The 20173-nt window shown below is 38.8% G+C and overlaps 1 protein-coding gene across 8 annotated transcripts in view; it reads left to right on the forward strand.

The window, feature by feature from the left end:
* Positions 1-8404: 8404 nt before the first annotated feature.
* map7d3 (MAP7 domain containing 3) overlaps positions 8405-20173 on the forward strand; it is a 155817-nt gene continuing 144048 nt past the window's right edge. For all 8 annotated transcript variants that reach the window (XM_039766188.1, XM_039766189.1, XM_039766192.1 and 5 more), the window contains exon 1: positions 8405-8503. In XM_039766188.1, the coding sequence (XP_039622122.1) occupies positions 8458-8503 (46 nt within the window). In that variant the 5' untranslated portion in view covers positions 8405-8457. The remainder of the gene's footprint in view (positions 8504-20173) is intronic.

Genomic DNA, 20173 nt, shown 5'->3' on the forward strand with positions numbered 1-20173 from the left:
ATACTGTTGTCAATTGCTTTTATGTTGGACATCTGCCAATGAAAAAGAAACAGTGCCCCATCTTTTTGTTATTCCTCTACCTATCCATGTCAAGGTCACAGAGTGGGAACCAAAGTTGGTAAGGGTGCTTATCCATTTGCAAGGCTTACCCATACACACACCCACACACAAATCTACTAGGGTAGTTCAGAGTAATAAATTAATATGGCATGCAATTTTTGGATGAGGGAGGTAAATCAGAGTACCTGACGCAAAACCCATGCACATGCAGCGACCATGCAAACCCCTCACAAGAAGTGAGCAGGCTTGGGATTGGAATACAGGATTCCAAATCTATGAGGCAGCAGCACTAGCCACTGCATCACCATAAAAACATTGATCTTAATCTAAATTGATACATGCAATGTCTCCAAACAGCATAAAGAGCAGGCTTTTATGAAAGAAAATGATCACTTACTCCATTAAGCTCATATGGCTGGCTAATTAGCTAGCAAGTTTATAAACATTACCAGGGTCTCAGCTTGACATGAATGGTTTAGTAATTTTTTTATGAGTTTCTAAGGTTTTAATAAAGACATATTTCCTGGTTCTTCTCTTGAATGCAACTTAAATTAATCTCTGGTACCCTGCACATGCAGAAATACATTTTTCATACTCATTATCAATATATCACTGTTTGCTAAGAGCAAATAAAAATACAAGTTCCACTAGCATGCATCAGGAAAATTAAAAAGAAAATACAAAAAAGCAAGAGTGTATAAGCCTGAAACAGAAGGCACCTCAGAAAAGATGTGAGTCAACACGCCTACTGCTTTACCATGTTGCCTTGCACTCAGAAAAACACAGAAATTACTGATTGGCATAGAAAAGGTAATTCACAGAAACAGTACACTGAAAAAAGCAAGGCCAGTGCAATTTTACATATAATACTCTATAGGCAGAAAAGACAAAGAAAACACTGGGAGATCAAGATTTGCTGCTTCATCAATCATTTCATCAAGAGGCTAAGAGAATGCAAACCTTGTCAAAGTGAACCTTGAGATGGTGTTACATATACAGTACTGTGTCATCAAAAAGTGCTATTTTTGGCAATGCTGTCGTCTTCTTTGAGGCTATTTTCTATGGCTTCAACAAACTGTTTTGCCAAAGGTGGAGGTGTTAAAACATATACTGAATTTGCATTGACTTTTTGAGGACTGACTTTTTTATATAACAAAGTACAACACTGATTTGTTAATTTGTAGAAAAAACTGCAGTGATATTAACTATTCAATTTTTATTAGAGGAATATTTTCACCTAGAACAAAAGAAATAATTTTTGTGTGGCACAATCGTAATACAATTTAGATTATAAGTGTAGTTAAATAATCCTGTAACTTTATAAAGTGTGTGGTATTGTGGTACTGTGGTTAAGTGATGTTGACTCTGAATTCCAGAGACCTGGGTGCCACTGCAGCTCCACAAATACATGTCTGTATGGATTTTCTGTGATTAACTCCTCTATCCTTCTAAATTCCCAACACATGCACGTACCTTTAATCGACCACTGTAAGTAGCCCAGTCTAAACAAGGATGGGTGGGTGTATGTGTGGCTACTTAATTGAGATGTTGTTACAACTAGGATTTGTACTTGCCCTAGGCTGCTGCTGGGCTTAAAACCCAATGTAAAAGGCTGGTCCAGAAATGTGATGTGATTTAAAATGCCATTGACTGCTGCTCGCATTTTGCTATATTTAAAAAAAAGATTAATATACCTTATGATGTCACGCCTATCGTATTGCTGTAAGCCAGCTCAACCAAACATCTATGAGGCTCACCAGTGAGAATAATCCTCCTTCAAGTTCAGCACTCGCTTTGGATTACCCCTTATACTTAATTATGCGTCATTAAATTTTAGCAGCTAATGCTGCACTCAGGAGAAATAGGTTTAGTAACAGAAACATGTCAAGAACAGAGACAATGCCAATTTTGGCTGATTTACTTTCTATACATATGGCATATGCACTATATCATAAGAAAAAGCAACCAAGTTTACCAAGTTTACGAAGCAACAGCAAAAAACAAAGCTGGTGTTTGTGGAGCTTTAGCTGTGGCATGCAGACCTGTGCCTTAACCTCCAAATTTTTTGGGGGGTCAGTAAGAACAAAGGATATTTTTGCTCATTGGATTTATGGCAGATTTGTTCCCTCATCTTTAGGTAAAGGAAAGTTCATGTACATTAACAATGTAGTGTATTACCTGAAAACTGGAATTAAAAATCACAAGGTTGCTGGTTCAAAACCCACCCCAACTCCCTGTGTGCTACAATCCTGAGAGCAATTAATTTAACTTGTCTATACTCCAAATGCAAACAAATGTATATATACTATTGCTCTATATCCTAATCTTGTAGGCTATCTTACATAAAGCTATCAGGCAAATATAATATGGTCAGCAGGAAGATGTTTTATTGATAGCATGCAGCAAATGTTAAAGCAACTAACCAGTTCAGAGTCCCCACTCCAGGAATATCCACAGGACAAAGAGTGGAATCAAACAAATGGCCTCCTATTCGCAAATGAATTGTGCTTTTTTTCCTGCCCTGATACTAATAATACACCAATTCTTAGCTGGTAACTAGAAGCTGTGCAACATTGTTAGCAAGACAGCAAGGTGTTTTTGTGCATAGTCTCAGCAAAAAATTACTCTGAACACACTCTTTTCCTCTATGTGTATGCCAAGTTTCATTCTATTGCAGACACCTTCAATTTAATATTTAAAGCTAATATTATCAGTTGTGCTATGGTTAATTGAGTGGCCATTCTTCCTGTTAATTTCCAAGAAATACAATAAGCAACAATTCATCTGAACTTTAGTTTCAGTTTTGAATATCAGCCTCCACTGAAAACTTGAATTGTTATTAAAAATAGCGTTAATCAGACCAAAAAGCATGACTTTGGAAAAAATACTTGCTGCTGAATCATAAGCCTCCCTTACATTGCTGATTAAAAGAATGTTTTAACCAAAAGTTCCACGCAAATGACAAAAGCTAAATGTCATTAATTGATAGATTTTAATCATATGAGTGATGCACAGTGAATAAGTGAGCATTAAACGAGAAACCTTGTTGTTTACAATTCAGCAACTTAGCCACTAGACTACACTGCCTCCTTTTACTCAATGTGTATTTAAAAACACTGATTTGGACAGGCAACCCCTCCAGGAAGAAGTTTTGTCTTGTTTGGAAAAGAATGCATAAGTACCTGTAGTCATTGCAGTCCTCACAGCAGCTTTTGAAACTATTGTCACAATATTTTACTTGAATGGACACACTTTGTTGGTCTCTCTAGTCCTGTCATTTTAAGAATCAGGACATAATTTTGCAGTTGTGAATATTTTGTTGCATTGGACAGCGATATGACTAAACATTAGGCGGTGTCTACAGGATCATTATTTAATCTATATATGCTACTATTAGCTGTCATTATTCATAAATTGATATAATTCAAAATTTTCTGAAACTGATGACCCTCAATTACTGTATGTTGGTTCATGATGTCTGGTAATCACTTACTTAACTTTATGTTTGACTATATTCTTGCCATTAAAGGCTAGGTGTCCAAAATCATTTGACATTGAAACACTAATAAGAATGAGTTTGTTATAGCTGGCAATAAGGCCCAGAGGCAAAACATAAATGCTTATTTTGATACATTCTCTCTGGATGTAAAAACCACAACCAAGAATCTATAAGTCATCTTTGAATGGAACTTTGGCTTTAACCATCATATTAGCAATGTATTTGTATTCCATTAACACAACATTTCTATAAAGTATGCAGTTTTACTACTATGGCTGACAGCATGCCACTCGTTTATGCCTTTGTGTTCCTTGTGTCTAGTTGGCTAGATTATTATAATGCCCTTTATGTCAGTTTTCCCAAGTTCACTATTATACCACTCAGGGGTCCAGAATGCCAATGCTAGAATCCTTACCCTCAGTAGAATTAGAGACCACATTTCTCCCCTTCTAAAAAAACTTCCCTGTTAGTCTGTTTCACCTAGGGTCGATTTTAAAATTCCTTCAGTGGTTTTAAATGTTTTTCCTGGCTTGGCTCCACCCTATCTTAGGGTTATGATTTTTAGGTACACTTCTACTGGGCAGTTTAGATTGTTGAATAGCGCCTAGCTGGTTACTCTTAGGACTACGATGATAACAATAGCAGTTTTTAAAAGAATCTTAAAACTGTATGTAATGTTACTTTTACCTAATGGTGGTACTATCCCGCACTTCTGCAATTCCACGTTTTTATCCCCTTGCCTTGCCTTGAAGCACTTTTGTAACATTTTTGTAGAAAAGTGCAATATAAAGAATTAATTATTATTATTATTATTATTATTATACTACAGCTGCCAGGCAAGAGGAAAAGAGAAAGGCCTAAGAGGAAGTTTATGGATGTGGTGAGAGAGGACATGCAGGTGATGGGTGTGACAGAGCAAGATGTAGAGGACAGGAAGATATGAAACAAGATGATCTGCTGTGGCAACCCCTAATGCGAGCAGGCAAAAAAAGAAGAATTCTTAGTATATAGTTTTCTTCATATATATTGTCAATATTAATAATGATAAAATCATAGGTTAGTGATAACATTGTATTTATATAAATGTTAAATGTTCTAGCAAAGTCAATTATAAACCTGCTCTTTACATATTTTGATAACAGGGAGCTCTAGAGACAGGCAGATGACCAGACAGTGAATTGGTGCAGGGAATTGAACTGGGAAACTTGTGATTTATTGGCCAAAGACTTCGCTACTAGCAGCATGTGGATCCTATACTCTGCAAGAAAAAGAGAAGGTTCATCTAAGAAGGTTTGGGAATTCATATTTGCCTCAGTAATTCTAGTACATCACACTCTTTTACAGCTCTAGACAAGATTAGGGTTAAAAAAACATCTACAGCCTTAATAAAAACACTGAGGGAATGCTCACAAGGCCTCAGTGTTTTCTCAGGAGTCCCACTCTAGCTCTCCACTGTCGCTGTAGAAACACAGTCTCTTCATCTGCAGCTGACACAAACAGGCATCTAATTATAAAAGAATAAAAGGCCATCTCTTTCATTCATCTGACTGTCTTCCTCCTTTACACAAGTACAACATGCAAACTGAGTGAGCAAATAATGGGCAGGTTAAGCATTGCCTACACCCTTTTCAGTCATATCTACAACAACAGCAAGTGCCTTCCAAAGCAGATAAATACATGAGTATGGCTAAATAATTATCAATGTGAACTGCTGCTTTTCTATAGCTAAAGGTTGATATTTGAGTTTTACTTAAATGCTATCCTATAATTTTTTTCCTTTCCCCACGCAATCTTTTTCCTAGCAGAAATGTCTTCTCTCTTAACCATGCAAATGAACTGGATCTACAACTCTATATCTATAGATGGATACACTTTGTTTCTTTGATATTTTGTCATTGTGTAGTGCTGTCACTTTGATTATAGAATTGTGTCAACCATTTTCTTATCAGAAAGTCCTATGTAGGATCTTGCAGTAATGGATGTAAGCCAGGGGTCCTCCTGGGAAAGGATTCCATGTTATTACAATATACACTTTAATATAATGAAGCAGAGAGTCCAGCCCATCTCAAGGAGATTGGTTCCAGAGTCCAAGCTGTGCGTAGAGGTGAGCCCGACTATATCTAGCCGGAACCTCTCGACCTTGCGCACTAGCTCAGGCTCCTTCCCCTTCAGAGAGGTGACATTCCATGTCCCAAGAGCCAGCTTCTGTAGCTGAAGATCGGACTGCCAGGGTCCCCGCCTTCGGCAACCACCCAACTCACACTGCACCTGACCTCCTTGGCCCCTCCTACAGGTGGTAAGCCCATGGGAAGGGGGACCCACGTTGTCTCTTCGGGCTGTGCCTGGCTGAGCCCCATGGGTGCAGGCCTGGCCACCAGGCGCTTGCCATTCAAGGAGTTCAAGTATTTTGGGGTCTTGTTCACGAGTGAGGGAAGAATGGAGCATGAGATCGACAGGCGGATTGTTGCGGCGTCCGCAGTGATGCGGGCTCTGCATCGGTCTGTCATGGTGAAAAAGGAGCTGAGCTGTAAGGTAAAGCTCTCAATTTACCAGTCAATCTACGTTCCTACCATCACCTATGGTCATGAGCTATGGGTAGTGACCGAAAGAACGAGATCACGAATACAAGTGGCTGAAATGAGTTTCCCCCGCAGGGTGTCTGGGCTTTCCCTTAAAGATAGGGTGAGAAGCTCAGTCATCCGGGAGGGGCTCAGAGTAGAGCCGCTGCTCCTCCACATCGAGAGAAGTCAGATGAGGTGACTCGGGCATCTATCTGATCAGGATGCCTCCTGGATGCCTCCCTGGCGAGGTGTTCCAGGCACATCCAACCCCAACCGGGAGAAGGCCCCGGGGAAGACCCAGGACATGCTGGAGGGACTATGTCTCCCGGCTGGCCTGGGAACGCCTCGGGATTCCCCTGGAAGAGATAGAAGAAGTGGCCAGGGAGAGGGAAGTCTGGGCATCCCTGCTCAAGCTGCTGCCCCTGCGACCTGGCCTCGGATAAGGGGAAGAGGATGGATGGATGGATATAATCAAGCATTCATTAAGAGCTGCAAATCAACTATGTTGAGAACAAGCAACAGTAGGTAGAATAGGCAAACTTCACAAAGAACACATACTGCAAATCAAACTAAGTTCCAAATGGCATTATCACCAGACTAATGGTAATCATCTATTGATTTCCTATACCTACTTATTTTTAGACAGTGACACAGAGAGACAAAACCTCATCAGCAACTACCAAAAAGAAGGAACTCATACCAGTATGTGGCATAATTTAATAACATGTCTGTTGGACTGTGGTGGGCTGGCACCCTTCCCGGGATTTGTTCCTGCCTTGCGCCCTGTGTTGGCTTTGATTGGCTCCAGCAGACCCCCGTGACCCTGTGTTAGGATATAGTGGGTTGGAGGATGACTGACTGACTGTCTGTTGGACCGTATGGAAGGACAACATAGGCCCCAAAAGAAAAATGAAAACTTCAAAATAACTCTGCTTGCAGCCAAACTAAAGCAAGTTCAGGCTCTGATTACCACCATGAAACTGACAGAGAGCTACCCATCCATCACACAAAGTCTTTCAATGCCATGATCATAGGATGCAAAAGTCCATACCTTAGGCTACACCACACGACAGGAGCAAACCACTATAGGGGTTGCTACAAAAAATGACCACCCACTCATATCAAACTAACTAGGGCAATTACATTTCAAATTAATAGCAAGTATTTGGGAACTAGTTACATGTTAACACATGCTCAAAACATTTATATTTCATGCAGGAGTGTTTTGAAGAACACTCAAGCAAATTATGTCCAACTCTCAAGTCAAGGGCATGGCATAATCTTTGGGGTATGTGGACAGGGAATGGGAAAACTACCCAATAAGAACTCATATAGCTTACACAAAATTCTATTACTGATAGGTTTGGGTAGTTACATACAAGAATCATAGAGTGGCCCAGGATTACTGCCTCATGTCTTTAGTCTTGGAGTGAAGCCATGGCCAGAACAGTATTTGTGTAAATCCAGAATGATTTCCCAGTGTCTGTGTGACTATTTCTTTAACAACCGTAGTTTTACTTTCATAGCCCAAACCTATTTATGTCAGTGTAATTGTCAGCAGCATGACCGAATAACAACTGTAATGGTCTGGTATCCCATCCAAGACTGATTCATGACTTTTCCCTCAGTGTGGCAGGATGATGCTGGTTTGATAATAAATGGAGAAATAGTTCAGTAAAAATCAGCAAATACACTTTTCTCAAATGACCCCTGGTGCACCCTGGAGTTGACGCGGCCATTCTTTAGTCACACAAATGTATTGTTAATTAGGCCTTTCATTCTCTCAAAACATCACCAAACTGCTTTGTAATTACAGCATTTTTTACTTGGATCTATTTCATACGTCTTACCTGCTGGCTATGCAAATATAAACAAACCTCCCGTATATTTGAATATGCAGAAAACCTAGATTGGTAGCAAGGCTGTTGTTTCAGCTATCCATCTTTTATCGTTTTCACAGTGAACACGTATTTACTTTACCGTGGAGCAGATAGTCGGTATTCTGTAATTAAGTGTCCTATCAAAACCGCCTATATTTCCATGTCTCGCGTGAAGAACACGAAAGCCTAGCTATAAGAAGTAAGAACAACAAAAAAAAATTCAGTGTGTGCAGGTTTGGCGGAAGATTATACAAAATAGTGGATGTAATAATAAATAAATCATATGAAATGTTGCATTAGAATTTGCCAACTTTAACACCACACTTCCCCCTCTGTCTAAAGGTGGCGCGCCACTCTCCCCGCCCTCCGTCCGCCTCCTTCCCCATTGCGCACTTCTCTGCCGGGTTCGCGCAAAGCGCGTTGCCGAGATTCCGCCCTGGCGCACAGTCAGCTGAAAATGGCGGAAGGTGCAACGTCTATGAAGTGCCCACGGACGCAGTTGGGTAAGACTTTAGCATTTTTAAAGAAAAAAATGGGAAAACAAGTTGCTACGTGTGTGTTCGCAATAAAACTGATGTACACATTTTCAGTAAAACAACGAGATATTTTTTAAAAATAGACCAACATGTTTATGTGTCGAGGCAGCGAATAGTTGGATAGGAGGCGTTGCATTTGTTGTTAGAAATGCCGGAAAGCGGCCCAAAAGTTTTTGTCGACCATAAAAACGTCTTTTTAACTTTTTTAGCTGTTGCTGTGATTGTCAACGGATTCATAAAACCCACAAATGGAAAATGGAGTTAGTGAAATTGACTGCATTTTATTGTGGAAGATTACGTTTACTGTACGTGATGATGATGTTTTGAGGTGGCAGTTGACAGCCGGCTCTGCGCGCCGCATAATTTTCTCCTGAGCAGAGATTTGCTGTATACGTTTGTCATAAATCTGGGCAGCGGCGAGCACGAAATGATTTGAAAAAGTGGTCGTCAGCTGCAAATCCTTCCAACCGTTTTTGTGATTGCTGATGCAACTCAAACACAGGGATTTGGCTTTGGTGACTCAGGCATAAAGAAGAGGAATTAAAAGAATCTAATTATATAATACGATTAATTTCAGACTAAACTACGTTTAATCAAAAATAGAACAAATGTCATAGGCTGGCATACACATCGTTTGAAGCTGTGTGAAACAGGTTAAAAGAAGGTGCATCGGTGAGTTCCTTACCTTCTGGTTATAGTAATATAAAGTATATAATGTTGGATCTAGGCTACTAAACCACATTTAACGACAACTTGTATAATCAGATATGTTGTTAAAAAAAAACTAGACATAACCTGCATTTTTAAAAACTACATAAATATACATTTTATGTATTTGTTTGTAATAGCCATGCATAGAATATCTAGACAGAAAGGTAAAAAAATAAGACCTTCAGCATAACCATTTATTTGAAATTTAGGTCTGTTGCTGAGCATCTTCGTTTTCTTGCTAGTTGCTTTTAAAAGTTTAAGGAATGTTGTTTATTAGTTATTTTGTATAGCAGCTTTCATTTAGTGTTGTATTTAATTTTATTTTTGGCAAAAAGTGCAAAAGCATTTTGTGTGGCTTAAATTATTTTTGTGTAGAATCCTTACTAGAGTATGTCACAAGGCTTTTACTGAAGTAGAAACAAATGCAAACCAAAGGATTAGGCTAATCGACACAGAAGAAAAATTACATGGATGTAAACATGTGGATACATAAACCTACAAAAGGTAAAGCAGAATTGTTGTTTTTGCTATGGATAGGTCACACAGTAAACCTGAACAAGGTTTGAGTCTACAATTGCTTTGTGATTTCAGGTTTAACTTTTGAAGACAAGCCCCTGAGAAAATTGACCACATTGTTAGCCAGTCAACTAAATTTGTGATGATACTTTATACAGTATATGATGACAGATTGTCTCTGCAATCTATTAAATATCAAAATGATGCAAGTTATGGTAATGCTGTAAATTGGTCTAGAATTAATAATTTTGGATGTGTGCTTTACTAAACTGTTACTGTCTTGTGCTATATTCTGCCACGATTTTGACCAACAACTTTGAACTGGGTGAGTGGGGTTAGAAAATGAATGAATTGATTTTTATATCATGGCTTAGATCTTGAAAAATACAGCAGAATATATCTGTAAGTAAGTCATGCAGTATAGGGTGGTCCAGATCTAATTATGCAATTTTTATTACGCTATACAGTGAACCCTCGGTTATCACGGTTAATCTGTTCCAGACTCTACCGTGATAAATGAATTTTCGCAAAGTAGGATTCTTTATTTATATATCGGAATATTTTCGCAGTTAGAGTATAGAAAACCTGTTTACGACCTTCTAAATACGTTTTTTAACATTATTAGAGCCATCTAGACATGAAATAACACCCTTTAGTCACCATTACACTCGTATTACCCAATATATTAGACAAAATAAGAGAAAATAAGACATATTAGACGTTACAAATATCATATTACTAGGCGCACACGCCTTTTAAGGCGACCGACTTTTATCCTCAATTTTTGTGCGCTCCATGTGTACATCAGGCGTGTAAGTGTAGGAAATGAGAACATCAAAGTGCCCATTCATAACATCTCCCGAAAGTTTTTTTTTATCCCCTCAAGTGCCTGTCCAAAGTCGTACAATGTCAGCCCGAATCTGTACCGCTAAAGACTGAGTTTCATGCACTAAATAAGCTATAGATGAGAATAAGCAAGCACCATCTCCCCTGATGTTTACTACGCGGTGAGGCATTTGTACTCCATCAACATGAATTATTTCCAGAGACATAATTTTGTCTATTTTTCCAGCGCATCGTGCACAAAAGCAAGGGAACGATGAGAGCACCAGAACTCTGCTCACATCGTGTTGCTTCGTACCTCAAGCTGCAAGTAGTAAGTCTGTAATAAGCAGAATACCGCTACGCTTTGCACTCACGGGACGGAAGAACAATCCCAAACGCTTTTATATAGTAGATTATTTTACTGTACATTTAATTACACAAAACCACTAACCTATGAAGGCACGACCTCAGTAGGAGAATCTTCAGAGGTGGTGCAGTATCTTCAGCAGGTGCGTTGTTGTCTTCAGCGAAGAAGTACTAAGAGTAGGCAGTGGGTGTCTGGGTGCGCGGCTGAAGAACATCTTGATATGCAGTTGCTGGCGCTGTCTTTTCATATGCGCGATGAGGCTTTTGTAGGGTATTGCCATCTTTAATCATATCCAAGATTTTCACCTTCTCCTGGATAGTAAGCATCTTCCTCCGGCACTTAGTTTTATTGTCAGAAGGCTTAGAAAAAGCAGCACGTTTAGGAGCCATCATAGGGCTTAGATAAAAGTTCTCAGAAAGCACATGCGTAGTGACGTAAGCGTGTATGAGAAAAAAAATCGCGATAGAGTGAAGCCGCGAAAGTTGAAGCGTGATATAGCGAGGGATCACTGTAACTTAATAATTAAGTTTATTACATAGAAAATCACCCAAAAAATCCCGGACCATCGAGAAGTGTGCGAACTTATGACATGAAGAATCATCTTCGCGCCAAAGTGGAATCGTCCCTGCATAAGTGAAAGTCATCCAGACGATCTGGATCTGCATAATTAGATCTGGACCACCCTGCATATAAATAGGAAGGCATAGTGGTTAAGGCTTTAGACTTCAGACCCCAAGGTTGTGGGATCAAATACTGTTATTGCTGCCAATTGCTACACCTGCCTTTGGTCCAATTGGAAACACTGAAGAAATGTAAACAATTTTATTTCAAATGTTATAAGTTGCTTTCGATAAAGGTGTCAGTCAAATTATCAAGTAACAGCAAAAATTATAAAAGGAGATAAGCATATGTTTTTAAATTTTAAATCTTAATGGAACTTTGAATTATAAAGTGAGATTTATTTTTATATGTGTTGATTTGAGCCTTTTAATAATATATTAGAACATATGTGGCAAACTTAGCTCATTGTTATTAAGTTTAGTAGCAGTTTCCGTATAAATAAAAACTTTCAACTGATCCTTGCATTAATATTGTATAATTAATTAAAAATCCTATTCTCAAAATGCTGATATCTAACATTGTATGCATACTTTCATTTTATACAATTCAGAAAGTAGCAAAGCAATTATGTCCCATAATATTTTCTTGTTTCAGCAAACAAATTGTTGACATCCCTATATAAATTGCAAATTAGCATACAAACCTTGTATAAACCCAACATGAAATTTCTTGTATGTCGGACAGTTTTTGTGATTGTTCTGCAATAGATCGAGTGAAGCCATGTCTCTATATAAAAATGTAAATATGCAAATATTACATAGTTTAATTGAATAAACACTGATTTTAAATTTAATGTACGCTTCTGTTTAAGTTAATATCAAAAAGTTTTTTTTTATTTATGTAGCACATTGAAAACATCTAAAAGTTGACCAAAGTGCTGTACAACATTAAGACTAACAACAGATTAGAAACACAGCAGAAACATGAGAAGTTAAAAGAATGAAATTGAAACACAATAACACATAATCAAGAGAAAAGCCTGCCAGTTAACTGATATAAAACTAAATATGCAATTGGAGAGTACAACAACAAAGTTAAAACTAGCCCATTAATGAGTTCAATTACATGTGCACACAAAACTGGGAAAAGGCGAGTAACCGGGTTAGGGCAGAAACCTTGTTTCTTAAATATCCCCATTTAGATGTGCAAGTCCAGTTATTGAGTTCTCCTTTGGCAAAACTTTGCGATTTCATTGAACTGCACAACAACTAGTTAATTGTCCTCATTATTGTCCACCTAATCAAAGCACCATGATGTTCCTACATTGATGGATTAAAGGCCAGAAGTCCACATGACCATCATCATCAAGTCCTTCCATGAGAACCCTAAAACAATGAGGACGGATCGTTTGTTAGGTAGAATGCCCAGAGGGGGCTGAGTGGTCTCATGGTCTGGAACCCCTGCAGATTTTATTTTTTCTCCAGCTGTCTGGAGTTGTTTTTTTTTTTTCTGTCCTCCCTGGCCATCGGACCTTACTTTTATTGTATGTTAATGAGTTTTATCTTTTTTTTAATTCTTACTTTGTCTTTTTTCTCTTTCATCACGTAAAGCACTGTGAGCTACATTATTAGTATGAAAATGTGCTATATAAATGTTGTTGTTGTTGGCTGCTCTGAATCCAAAAATACGCATGAAGATAGATAGATAAGTTGGAGTCTGTCTCCTGAGGAGTGTGGGGAACATTTACTTTTAAAAGTAACTTTTACATTACTTACAAAACAACTATATACATAAACTCGTTTGATTGAATGACTTGCTCGGTCATCACAAAAACAATATTTCCCATTTAGTTAAAATGCTGAAATTTGGAAAGATGGTACAGCTAGGTCAGTAGGTATCCACTAAGAAAGGACATTTTAATATATCAGTATTTAGGGGTAACAACTCATCTGCCACGACCAACTGGACACTTCAATAGCTTAGAATCTCAAAAAGTCTTTGATTTTGATTGAAATTTGGTGACGTTAACAGAAAAAAAATAGCTAACTTGTGTTTATTAATTTTATGTTAATGTACATACTCAGCGCTGCTTCTAGGAGTGTGCTTTATGCAAACAACAGATGACGCAGAAGTGACTGACAGGCTGGACAGCAGCATTAAACAATAGGATGGACAGGTGACTGAAGAGGAGGCGGTATGCTGGACAGGAAATGAGAGATCTGATCGTGTTTAGTATGTGTAAGTGAGGTCTGAAATGTAGGGAGAAAGTTTGACATAGCTCAAGGAAAATGGCAAACTAAATGGTTAGTGAACACACTATAGAGCTCTAGTGATAATGCCAGGCTCTGTGGCTGTGACAATAGATGTTGCTGTTCCAGAAATAAAAAGGGAAGGAGAGAGAGAAACAGAGGCTGAAATGGTATCCTCTAATCCATGACAAGCTTCTAGTGACACCATGGCGTTGAGAAGGGAGTAGGGATTTCAGAGGCTTAATTGCCTGATCTTTTCATTTATTATATACATGGTAAGCCTGTGATATTTTTGTCCATTCAGTACAATATAGCCCCTGATCAATGTCACACCATTATATAAATGTATGCAAAAGCTCAAAGGTATCCTACCAAAAATCTCTTCATTTTTATATACATGAAGACTTCTCAGGACAGTCAAAAGGTATCCTAGACTGAATACCTGCAAATCCTAGAAACACCCCTTGACTAACAGCATCAGTGTACACTTAACGGGTCCTCAGTGAGCTACTCCTTTGTAATATACTTTCGCATCTATAGATTTTGAACCACCCCGCCCTCAGAAATCATTTACATTTATGTGTACATCTGCTTATTTTGATTTCCTACCCGACTGCTTACTAAAACTCTTCATATATACATTTGCATTAACTGACTTTAAAGAAGGATCGCATACAACAGATGAAAATCACAGAAAAAAAAAAGATTGGTTACTGATGTTAAAAAGAAAAAAATTATAAATATTTAATAACTAGGGGGCTCTGCCCCCTGCTCGCTTTGCTAGCCCACCCCCGGGTTTGGTTTACCGGATATACAATTTAAAGAGGTTATTTTCATGGGAATTGTTACATATGCATTATTTTCACTTTTACTTTAAAACTTTTGTAAAAAAGTAAACTGTACTTGTCCTTTATTTCCAGCCCCAGGCGTGGTTAAATCTCTTTTTCACAGGCCATATAACGTTGCTCGTGTTGGGGGGAGGGGCGGCTGAATGCATGCTATTCATGGTATCATCTGCTGGCTTGTTGCTGCTGCTGCTGACAAGCTGCGTATTCTGCTTGTTGGGCTGTGCGTTGATCATTTAAAAGCCTTCACAGCAGCTGTCCTTTTGCCACTTCGCGTCCCTGTTGCTCGTGTTGTGAAATGGGGGAGTTGGTTGGCTGAACGCATGCTAAGGTGTAGCAGTCGGATCATCTGCTGGCGAGCTGCATGTTCTGCTTGTTGTTGTTTTAAGAGCTGGGAGCACATGAAGTGTGTCTACCAAAAGCATTCCAACAACTGCTAGGTTGGATGTCCGTGAACTTGTTTTAAATGTTGTCTCAATGCCTTGTCTTGTGTGACGTTAAAGTGTCTCTTGCGGGACGTCAAATTGTCTTCCAAGAAGATCACGTCTCATCTCCCTAGTCTCCCTTCCAAGATTTTTTTTTTTTTTATAATAGAGAGATAACATATATTCAAATTTCACATTATTTCTATGAATAATTGTTTCAATTCAAAAGGGTAGTTTTCCTTTTAAATATTTGCTTTTGGATGACTCGTCAACTAAAATCAAATAACAGGGAAGTGCAGGAATTGATCTCGGTGCAGGAATGTATTACTCTTGGACAATTGTGTATATAGCATGTTTCAGAGTAAACTGTTCCAGTGACTTTTTTTTATTATTTGACAGGTACCTTTATTTAAGCCGACTTACAACTTCCATCCATCCATCCATTTTCCATCCCGCTGAATACAAACACAGGGTCACGGGGGGTCTGCTGGAGCCAATCCCAGCCAACACAGGGCACAAGGCAGGAACCAATCCTGGGCAGGGTGCCAGCCCACCGCAGGACTTACAACATTTTAGATATTATTGGTTACATTTCTTTTGTTTTTCCAGAACACAGGAAGGTGAAGTGATTTGCTAATGGTCACATAATGTCAGAACCAGGATTTGAACCTACAACCTAGCGGTCTGAAGTCCTAGGTCCAAAACCTTAACCTCTGTGCTACCTGCCAATAATATTAGCCCCTTTCTTAAAAGTACAAATATTGCATACACAAAAGTTACAGTTACATAGTACTTCTGGTACACCTGTTTCACAGATGGTCTATAACTAAAGCCCTTTGTCTTACAAAATTTCCTGGGCAAAGCTAGGTAACACAGCTAGTGTGTTTTATATTGTTACTTACTATAAAACATGATGAATTACATTCGTTTTCTTTTATATGAAAAACTAAACATTTGACTGGCTAGCATTTGTTATTAAATCCAAAACCCATATATGAACCTTCGTGAAAATAACCAGAAACACAACCTATTGTGATAATTTGCTTGTGTTTTATAAATACATTTAGTTCTTCATTGCTGTGAAGTAAATACAGTGGTGTGAAAAACTATTTGCCCCCTTCCTGATTTCTTATTCTTTTGCATGTTTGTCACACAAAATGTTTCTGATCATCAAACACATTTAACCATTAGTCAAATATAACACAAGTAAACACAAAATGCAGTTTTTAAATGATGGTTTTATTATTTAGGGAGAAAAAAAATCCAAACCTACATGGCCCTGTGTGAAAAAGTAATTGCCCCCTGAACCTAATAACTAGTTGGGCCACCCTTAGCAGCAATAACTGCAATCAAGCGTTTGCAATAACTTGCAATGAGTCTTTTACAGCACTCTGGAGGAATTTTGGCCCACTCATCTTTGCAGAATTGTTGTAATTCAGCTTTATTTGAGGGTTTTCTAGCATGAACCGCCTTTTTAAGGTCATGCCATAGCATCTCAATTGGATTCAGGTCAGGACTTTGACTAGGCCACTCCCAAGTCTTCATTTTGTTTTTCTTCAGCCATTCAGAGGTGGATTTGCTGGTGTGTTTTGGGTCATTGTCCTGTTGCAGCACCCAAGATCGTTTCAGCTTGAGCTGACGAACAGATGGCCGGACATTCTCCTTCAGGATTTTTGGTAGACAGTAGAATTCATGGTTCCATCTATCACAGCAAGCCTTCCAGGTCCTGAAGCAGCAAAACAACCCCAGACCATCACACTACCACCACCATATTTTACTGTTGGTATGATGTTCTTTTTCTGAAATGCTGTGTTCCTTTTACGCCAGATGTAACGGGACATTTGCCTTCCAAAAAGTTCAACTTTTGTCTCATCAGTCCACAAGGTATTTTTCCAAAAGTCTTGGCAATCATTGAGATGTTTCTTAGCAAAATTGAGACAAGCCCTAATGTTCTTTTTGCTTAACAGTGGTTTGCGTCTTGGAAATCTGCCATGCAGGCCGTTTTTGCCCAGTCTCTTTCTTATGGTGGAGTCGTGAACACTGACCTTAATTGAGGCAAGGAGGCCTGCAGTTCTTTAGACGTTGTCCTGGGGTCTTTTGTGACCTCTCGGATGAGTCGTCTCTGTGCTCTTGGGGTAATTTTGGTCGGCCGGCCACTCCTGGGAAGGTTCACCACTGTTCCATGTTTTTGCCATTTGTGGATAATGGCTCTCACTGTGGTTCGCTGGAGTCCCAAAGCTTTAGAAATGGCTTTATAACCTTTACCAGACTGATAGATCTCAATTACTTCTGTTCTCATTTGTTCCTGAATTTCTTTGGATCTTGGCATGATGTCTAGCTTTTGAGGTGCTTTTGGTCTACTTCTCTGTGTCAGGCAGCTCCTATTTAAGTGATTTCTTGATTGAAACAGGTGTGGCAGTAATCAGGCCTGGGGGTGGCTACGGAAATTGAACTCAGGTGTGATACATCACAGTTAGGCTATTTTTTTACCAAGGGGGCAATTACTTTTTCACACAGGGCCATGTAGGTTTGGATTTTTTTTCTCCCTAAATGATAAAACCCAACATTTAAAAACTGCATTTTGTGTTTACTTGTGTTTATATTTGACTAATGGTTAAATGTGTTTGATGATCAGAAACATTTTGTGTGACAAACATGCAAAAGAATAAGAAATCAGGAAGGGGGCAAATAGTTTTTCACACCACTGTAGATATCTAACTTTTTTTTGTCCCAAAGGGTCAAATTTGGCTTTTTTCAGAAATTCTTTAAATAAACAAGGGGTTTCTCCTCCTGCTCGCTTCACTTGCCAACCCCCGGGTTTGGTTAACTGGATATACAATTTAAAGAGATCGTTTATTTTTTGGGAATTGTTACATATGCATTATTTTCACTTTTACTTTAAAACTTCAGTTAAAGCAATATTTGTAATTAACTTTTCTTTAAGATCGCATTGAATTTTGATTCCGTGTTTGAATTTACATTGTGACATGGCAACGTATAACTGCCCGTGAGTGAATATCATTTCTTTCTCTCTAATAAATAAACCAACTTTGTTGAATGTTTGCTGTGAATTGTTAATTGTCATAGCAAAAGTTGTTCTCACAGGAAACTGTAAATGTTTTAAGACAAATGGCATATCAAGATCTCCTTTTGTGTCTAATGTTATTCACGGAATAAGTACTACATTACCTTTCTTGTTGCCTGTTAAAATTTTACATTTTAGAATTGTTCGACCAATTTTTAATACAACTAATCTTGTTCCATTGCATAGTCCATTACTCATGCCTAAATTACGCAGTAACATTACAGTACATCCTTCTTTCAACAGTAATTCGGCCGATGGAAGACTGGACGGTGTTAACCGTTGTAGTTATTCTTTGGGATATTGTCAGTTGATGTTTTCATCATCCGCACGATCACCACCAACTGCTTCAGCATAGTCCAGGGGTCCTCAATCACGGTCCTGGAGAGCCGCAGTGGCTGCAGGTTTTTGCTCCAACCCAGTTGCTTAATAAAAAGCACTTATTGCTAAAGTAACACTTCTGCTTCACTTTAGTGATTTTGAGCCCTTATTGCTTAATTTTGTCTTAAACAGCTATTTTAATTGCTCCTTATTATCAATAACATGCAAATGACGAGAGAGAGCAGCATTTCTTCATTTAGCTTATTTACATTTACACCTGTGTGTATTTATCTGCACTATTGGGTTTAATTAAATACTTGGAAGAAAAATGAAGAGAAAAAAGTGATGGACTGAGAATTACTCGTCCATTTTAGCCTTCAAATCATTTGCATGATAGAAAGGGAAAGAAAATCTAGGATATGAGAATGACCTGACATAGCAGAGTTAATTTAATTTCATAGCTTGTTAGTGCTTTATTAGCAAGAATTGCTTTCTAATTAAGCAACCAGGTCAGAACAAAAACCTGCAGCCACTGCGGCTCTCCAGGACTGGGATTGAGGACCCCTGGCATAGTCTATTGATATGCATTTAATCAATTTGCTGTGTAACCGATAGACAATTTTCGCATTAATTAGTTTGACTTAATTGTTTCTCACTGCCATATTTAGATGAATGGGTGATTCTAAACTGTATCTTTGTAAGTGTGTGTATGTGTGTGTTCGTAAGTGAGCCCTTTAATGGATTGGTGTCTGTCCAGGCTAAATGCCAGAATGCACCTGATGACCGTGGTCTTGTTTGAAAATAGTTGTAAGTAGGGTATGCATGACTTGAAAGAATCTCTTGGCAAAAGTCTCCGTCTCGTGTGACTTGCTTTCAATGGTTGTAATTATGGCGTGACTTGAAAGAATCTCATGGTAAAGGTCTCTGTCTCGCGGGACCTCTTTCCAAAATGTCTTTTCCAAAAGTCATGTCTCATCGCAGGATTAGTCTTTTTTTTTATTTTAATAGATAAATACAAAATATATATATTGTATTTATCTCTCTATTATAAAAAAAAATCTTGGGAGGGAGACGAGATGTGATCTGATCGGAAGACAATTTAACACCCCACAAGAGACACTTTAATGTCACGTGAGACAAAAGGAGAGCTGCTGTACAAGCTTTTAAATGATTGACGTGCTGCAGGACACGCACCTCGGCAACAGCAGCACAAAGCCAGAAGCTCAGCTCCTCCCCTTCACAATGCGAGCAGCAGAGACGCGAAGTGGCTTAAGGACAGCTGCTGTACAGGCTTGTAAATGATCGACGTGCAGCACAACAAGCAGAGCACACAGCTCGCCAGCAGCAAGACAGCAGCTGTTCCGACTGCATCTCCTTAGCGTGCATTCAGCCCCCACCTTCACAATGTGAGCAGCATTATATGTCCCGCGAGAAAGAGATTTAACACTAGAATTACCAAAGCTTACGAGAAAACTCGTAAATCCGGCCCACCTTAAATCCACTCACACATGAAAGGATGTCCATTCAGCTCCGTCCGTCATGCTAGTCTGCTGATTTCTCATTCAGTATGCACTGCCTGCTCATGTGCCCACCTCCAACTCATCACTTGAGTCGTCGTCTTTACACAGTCCAGATGTACCTGTGACTGATGTAGACTTTTCATTGCTCTGTGCAGTTTTGGCTGCTTTTCTATATATAATCCACCAAGACACCCGAGCACGGTAGTAGCGAGGTG

The sequence above is a fragment of the Polypterus senegalus genome, chromosome 10 (assembly GCF_016835505.1).
Source record: "Polypterus senegalus isolate Bchr_013 chromosome 10, ASM1683550v1, whole genome shotgun sequence".
Lineage (NCBI taxonomy): Eukaryota > Metazoa > Chordata > Cladistia > Polypteriformes > Polypteridae > Polypterus > Polypterus senegalus.